This window comes from Oreochromis niloticus, linkage group LG3 (genome assembly GCF_001858045.2).
Source record: "Oreochromis niloticus isolate F11D_XX linkage group LG3, O_niloticus_UMD_NMBU, whole genome shotgun sequence".
Classification (NCBI taxonomy): Eukaryota; Metazoa; Chordata; class Actinopteri; order Cichliformes; family Cichlidae; genus Oreochromis; species Oreochromis niloticus.
This window is the reverse complement of record NC_031967.2, coordinates 70,017,104-70,023,949: the sequence shown is the minus strand read 5'-3', so window position 1 is coordinate 70,023,949 and position 6,846 is coordinate 70,017,104. Positions and strand designations below refer to the sequence as shown.

At 40.4% G+C, this 6,846-nt stretch overlaps 1 protein-coding gene and 1 long non-coding RNA gene across 2 annotated transcripts; both read right to left on the bottom strand.

Moving 5' to 3' along the window:
• Nucleotides 1–1,623: 1,623 nt before the first annotated feature.
• Nucleotides 1,624–3,154, bottom strand: LOC109201264 (uncharacterized). The gene is made up of 2 exons (XR_002061287.2): nt 2,968–3,154; nt 1,624–1,878 (listed from the first exon to the last, which is right to left on the bottom strand). It is a non-coding gene; the product is annotated as an uncharacterized LOC109201264 (long non-coding RNA).
• A 137-nt stretch (nt 3,155–3,291) lies between these two features.
• On the bottom strand, nt 3,292–5,783 carry LOC109196510 (uncharacterized). The gene is made up of 5 exons (XM_019350563.2): nt 5,421–5,783; nt 4,587–5,176; nt 4,113–4,292; nt 3,604–3,744; nt 3,292–3,336 (listed from the first exon to the last, which is right to left on the bottom strand). The coding sequence occupies exons 1-5, from the start codon at nt 5,551–5,553 to the stop codon at nt 3,292–3,294; spliced, it is 1,089 nt and encodes a 362-aa protein (XP_019206108.1). The 5' UTR covers nt 5,554–5,783.
• Between the last annotated feature and the right edge of the window lie 1,063 nt (nt 5,784–6,846).

Genomic DNA, 6,846 nt, shown 5'->3' with positions numbered 1-6,846 from the left:
ATATGGCTGCTAAATTATAAGCACATGGCTGTTGAATGTATGAGCAAGGAATTTTATTGCCCCTGTGAAATGAAATTTTTTCATTGTATTTTTCCTTGCACGTTTGCAGTCTGAGTGTCACAGCTGGAGGTGCAGGTGTGATGATGAAGTGGACCCAAATGCAGACACAGGAGAAACAAACTACAGGGAGTGCAGAGTTATTAGGCAAATGAGTATTTTGTCCACATCATCCTCTTCATGCATGTTGTCTTACTCCAAGCTGTATAGGCTCGAAAGCCTACTACCAATTAAGCATATTAGGTGATGTGCATCTCTGTAATGAGAAGGGGTGTGGTCTAATGACATCAACACCCTATATCAGGTGTGCATAATTATTAGGCAACTTCCTTTCCTTTGGCAAAATGGGTCAAAAGAAGGACTTGACAGGCTCAGAAAAGTCAAAAATAGTGAGATATCTTGCAGAGGGATGCAGCAGTCTTAAAATTGCAAAGCTTCTGAAGCGTGATCATCGAACAATCAAGCGTTTCATTCAAAATACACTGTTAAAAAAAATTCCGTTATAAAACGGAAAAAGTGCTGGTAATTAATTACCAGCACTTTTTCCGTTATTGTACGAGCACTTCCGTAAACCTTAAAACGGATATTTCTGTAGATTTACCCGAGTTTTTCTTTACCATTTACGGACAGTTCCATCAAACCTAAAATGGAATATTCCGTATTATTTAAGTACTCAATCCATACCATTTACGGACACTTCAGTCATCCTAAAATGTTTAATTCTGTACCATTCTCTATACCGTTTACCATCAATAAAGCACAAATGTAGAATCACAGCAATTATTTATTTCCTTTAACAGCTGCCAGTGCTTTAAAGTGATTTCACTTTTTGTGGTGAATGATTTGCAATATTTACATTACAACCATTAAAACATTCAGAACATCACCTTCACATTCAGAGAAATTTTACATACATAAACCAGCTGTTCTCTCAAAGAAGTACAGCCATGTCCTTTAACAGGGAGATGCCAAATCTAGCAACTTTTTAGCATCCACAGGCTGACAGGCATTAATAACAAATTGATTTGTTAAAGACAATGACAAAATAAGACAATAAAACTGCCAGCATTGCTGTTGCTGTCTCACCTGTCAGTGCAAAATGAGGAGCCCCCTCCAGGAGGATGCAGAAACCTACACCTCCAACTCCACATATCACACCGACAGGCAGAGCTCTGCAACCAGTGGCTGACCTTTCTACAAAAAACAAATAGAACATTAGAAGTATTACATTATACAACTTTTCTATAAAACATCAGTGCAGCAATAACAACCATGACCTTAGAAGGATGACTGTGCAACATGCCATAAAGAGATTTTTAAAACTCTTAAAACAACTTAAAACTAAAAAAAAATTAAAACTTACACCTCCAACTCCACAATGACAGGAAAAGCTTAACCGGAATGACAAATATCGCCCACCTTCCCTTCCCCTTAACATGGGGGATTTGAAACTGCAGCATGTGTGTTGTGGGCATCTAGTTAAAACATCTGAACTCACCTAATACTGTAAAAATCTGTATTTCTACTCCCAAGCCCCATGTTTTTGGATTTGCCTTTGTGTGTGTGTGTGTGTGTGTGTGTGTGTGTGTGTGTGTGTGTGTGTGTGTGTGTGTGTGTGTGTGTGTGTGTGTACATTCAGTCCAAAAAGGTATTTTCTGAGCTCTGAGAACAGCTCAAATGGCCCATTCAGATTCCTTCTGCTTGCATTCAAATTCCTTCAGCTGAGAAACCAGCTTGCACACCTGTGGAGGTATGAAGTGCCGTTTCTTCCCCTTCTTCTCTGCCTTGGAGCCTCGCTCAGGATTGACCCCAAAGAAAACTCTGAGGAAAAAAAAAAAACAATAGTGATATGCAGACAAAGTTTGCACGTGTAGTGTGGCTTGACAGGAGTGGAGCAGTTCAATAAAATCCTACATTTGTTTTCTTCAATATGCCCCTATGTGTGAACCTCTCTATCATTCTAATTGACCATCTGTCTAGAACCCAATGTTGTTGTGGTGCTGGTGCCAGTGGCTAAGCTTATCTCTTCCTTTGTGTTTTCAAGACACATGCATTCACACTGCGCATATACAGAAATGTTTGCAAGGGCGAGAAGTCTGCTTATCACCAACACATGACAGCATGCATCCTCAATGTGTATGCAGGGATATTATAAATGCACAGAACACAGAAGGGGATAGAAAACACAGTTGACATTGTCCTATCAAAAGGTGTAACAGCACATTTGAACACGGACTGTCCTGGGGGTTATTCAAACATGGAGTGGAGAAACTGTGACATTCAGTGCACGTTACACATCAGTACAAGTATTAACATTTGGGCATGAATCCACTATGTAGTATTTTTTAAATTAATATGTTTAGTCTTTCTTTCGGGGGGGGGGGGTCCCTGGAACAACATATTTTGAGTTTGGGGTCTGCAGCCAAATAAATTTCAGTTTGTGTGTCTTTGACATGAAAAGGTTTGACCACCACTGACATAACCTGGTCTCAGGTGCTAATGGTTTTAAAGAGATAGCTCAAACGAATTTTGTGTCAACAAACCATTCTGAAAAAAATATGTTTTTGCTCCATTTCCCAACTAGAATCATGTTATGTTTGTTTTGTTATTGATTGACTTAGGACACTATTTAAAGCAAAAAGCATGTTACCTGCCCTTTAAAAAGATATGACACATTTATTCCAACAATAGTCTTCAACAGGGAGCTACAAAATCTCCGAACAAATCCATATTCAGGGGGATCATAAGCCAATAACAGCTGATCTAAAAGCTCACAGCATGTGGCGACACATTTTGAGCTTGTACATCTCAGACAAACGGGTTTAGTGTAGATTGACAAAAAGCAGGTCAGGTGCAGAAAGGCACGGCAAAGTCACATTTACAAAGTATTTCCAAACAATGAGCGCTTACCTTTGCATGAATTCGAGAGTAAAAGCCATCTCCGGTGGGTATTGGACGTTGCAGACATAAAACATGGAGAAGACGTAGCTCAAGGCCACAATGGGAGAGGTGATGTGGTCATTGACAAGTAACCCATCAACAGCAATCTTGAATTGCTGGTCACCTTAAACACAGATAAAAATCATGTACGATTTACAAAAAAAAAAAAAAAAAATCCTATATTTTAAGGCAAGCAAAACATTTCTTTAATAAATATGACACAACAACAGCTTATAACAACAGCTAACAACAGCTTGCTGGGATACAAAAAAAGATTTAACTACAAACCTCTGATCAGGATGCATGCACTGGGAGTTCGACTTCAGGATCTGCAGAGATCTGTTTTGGTGACAGACATGATACATGAATTAATGTTTCCAGTGCACACAAACCTGCTGGCAAATTGACTATCTGCTAGTGTCTTCATCAGACAGAGGTAGCCATTATGCATAAACATTAATGTAAATAGTTTATAGATAGAGAGTTTATAGAGAATATCAGCAGCACAATTAGGGGAATCTATACTTCCTACTGTGGTTGGTTACTTGGTTCACCACTGGATGCAAATAATTATCTTGCACACAGTTTAAAATCTACAACATCTACCTCTTTTTTGTGGAAGAGTTTATAAGAGTCTTCCTTGAAGTATTTTGAAATGCCACAGATGAGCTGTATTGGACCTTCGCCCGTCTTCATCCCTTTGGAGTCAAGGAAGTCATTGATCCCCTTTTCTTTTTTGGAAAGTTCCTGTTCAAGGTTCAAGGTGTTAATTTTGTACAAGTACATAAGACTAACACTCATTTTCGTTTGGAGCTATGGAGAGAATTTTGAAAAAAATTAAAATAAAAATGAATTATTTCATTTTCATTTGCAACCTGTTCTGTTTTGATCTCAAATGTCCTGCTTTTTTGGTTGTCACTTCCTGATTTTTGGTCTCAAATCTATTCCATTTGATTGTTCATCCAAGTTATTCTATTTGATTGGTTGCCAGTTTATCTTTTTTGGTCTCAACTCTCTTTTTGGTTGCAAATCTTTTTTTGATTGATTAATAAAGACAAAATTCTCTCCATATGGAGCAGCACAGCACAATCATAATAATAACAATAACAACACACCTGTGCCAGCTTGTTTTGTACAGAGAAGCCAAGGAGTTTAGATGCATGATCAAACAGGTGAGGAACTTCAAACAGGAACGGCCACTCGTCCTTTACAACGGCAATAGTGGTATCATCATCGTTGAGGATTTCACGCTGAATGGGATATGTTTCAGTCATCAATTTTCGAACAGATGACTCCTAAAGATATGAGGCAGTTAGACAAACAGTCGAACAGTTAGTCAAACTAACCAATTAAAATAATAAAACAGGGTATCAATTTCAATTGACTATGGGCATAGTGATCTACAGACGATCTACAATTTCACAATGTGTCCTAAATTGTACTTGGACCCAGACCTTATCGCATTACTCCTGCTATATACTATTGCTGTGTGAATGGTTGTATGTCTAGATGGTGGACTGTAGGAACCGAATTGCCCTTCGAGGATTAATAAAGCTTTCTGTATCTGTAATGGATGATTGCAGACCCACCTGAAGATCCTGGGTTTGAAAGGCACGTTTCAACTCATCTCGTTTAGACAGCAGGTCTTCTCTACACACGGCCCCCTCAATGATTGGATCCCACGCCACACATCCATACAGATCTGAATTCCTGGGCCTTTTCTTTGTTGAATTTTCACCCCCTGCTTGCCTCTTCAGTGAGCTTTGTGGCCTCTTCATATTTTCAATTCTGTGTTCCAGCTGACGAAAGAGAGTTTCAGAACCATCTTTTGCAAAAGGTTTGTTTCCAAACGGCTCTGTCAGCTTGAAGGAGGCAGGATATTGTCCTACAATCATACTGGCGAGTTCCCTCAGCTTTTGTCTACCAGGTCTTCCTGGGTGTTTATGGAGGTAATCTTCAGGGACGATCCGAACCATCTCTCGTCTGTCTTTCCCCATTATGTACTTTTTTTCACGCAACTCATCCATGACTTTTGAGGGAAATTTGTGCCATGGTACAGAATATGTGTCTTGGGATGGGGAGTCGGCTGTCTCAGGTGGTGTTGAGGGCAGCTGAAACCTCTGTGGTTCAGGTGTTGATGAGGGGCCAGGCCGGGTGAACTGCGGTGGAGTTTGTGAATCTATGGATGACATGACAAACATCTCCATAAATTAAACACATCACAATTGTTGCAAATCAATTAATACATTGGTCCTCAATGTCCAGTTTGGGTCAACCAGGAATACAAATGGACCTAATTATGAAAACCAATTATAGAGTAATTATTGCCATGTACAGCTGATGGCAACTTTTTTTTTGCATTTTTGGAATAAACCTTTGTAGTTTCAGAAAACTTGCATTAAAACAGAGGGGCAAAAACTCACCTGCTTCCAATGCTTTGACAGCTCTGACGAATCTTTTGTACTGAATGAATGGCAGTGTGTCTTTAATGTCCTCCGGGTCCACAAGGCTCAGGTCATCTACAGAGATAACTCCTAATTCCTCCAGTTTAGCCATGAGTGTTTCAAGTAATCAGTCGAAGAACGAGCGTTAAAGCCACAAATGTTACAAGTCAACATTTTTAAGAGATTGAATTTGCCAATTGAAGGATAGCCAGAATCAGAACAGAATCAATATGAAAACAATAAATTTATATCAGCACAGTGAAGCACATTCACTTTTCAGGTACCTTCAAATAAGTAATCTGCGTTGGGCTGCATGGGCCACTCTCTTTGGGCTGCAATGTTTTCTGCAATGAAATCTGATTCTACTTAACTATCACCCCTTTTAATTATTACCATGTTCAGTTGCATGCTAGCGTAACACAGCGAGCTATAACAATACACACATGTGGCTAATTTACACACACACACGCGCGCGCGCGCATCCAACGTATGGGCTAACGTTAACTTTAGTTGGGCAAACCACGCTTAAAAATAACGCAAAACCCACACATTCAAATGTTACCATGAAACACACACGGCTACCAACTGACTATCGAGACCAAATTTCATGTAAGAGGGAGGGAAAAAATGGTTTTTGACGTACTTACGAAGCGCAGGCGGCTGGCTAATGCTAACGCAGCTAGCAGCAAACGTCCACTCACATACACACCACTACCAACTGCCTATCGAGACCAATTTAATGTACGAGGGGGAACAAGGTGGCACTACATTCTCATTCTCATTCCACACAACCAACCTGTTTCCAACTTTCCTTGTGACTTGCAGAAATTTAGGTAGGCACTGACCGCACTGAAAGTAATGGCGTCGGAATATTCTGGATGGGGGAGAAAATTCTGCCTTGCGCAACAGCAAACTTTCCGTATTTCGCAAAACGGAGAGAATCCGTAGCAAATCCACGGTAAAGGGACCCCTATATTTACGGATTTTTTTAACAGTGTAGTCAACAGGGTCGCAAGAAGCGTGTGGAAAAACCAAGGCGCAAAATAACTGCCCATGAACTGAGAAAAGTCAAGCGTGCAGCTGCCAAGATGCCACTTGCCACCAGTTTGGCCATATTTCAGAGCTGCAACATCACTGGAGTGCCCAAAAGCACAAGGTGTGCAATACTCAGAGACACGGCCAAGGTAAGAAAGGCTGAAAGACGACCACCACTGAACAAGACACACAAGCTGAAACGTCAAGACTGGGCCAAGAAATATCTCAAGACTGATTTTTCTAAGGTTTTATGGACTGATGAAATGAGAGTGAGTCTTGATGGGCCAGATGGATGGGCCCGTGGCTGGATTGGTAAAGGGCAGAGAGCTCCAGTCCCACTCAGACGCCAGCAAGGTGGAGGTGGAGTACT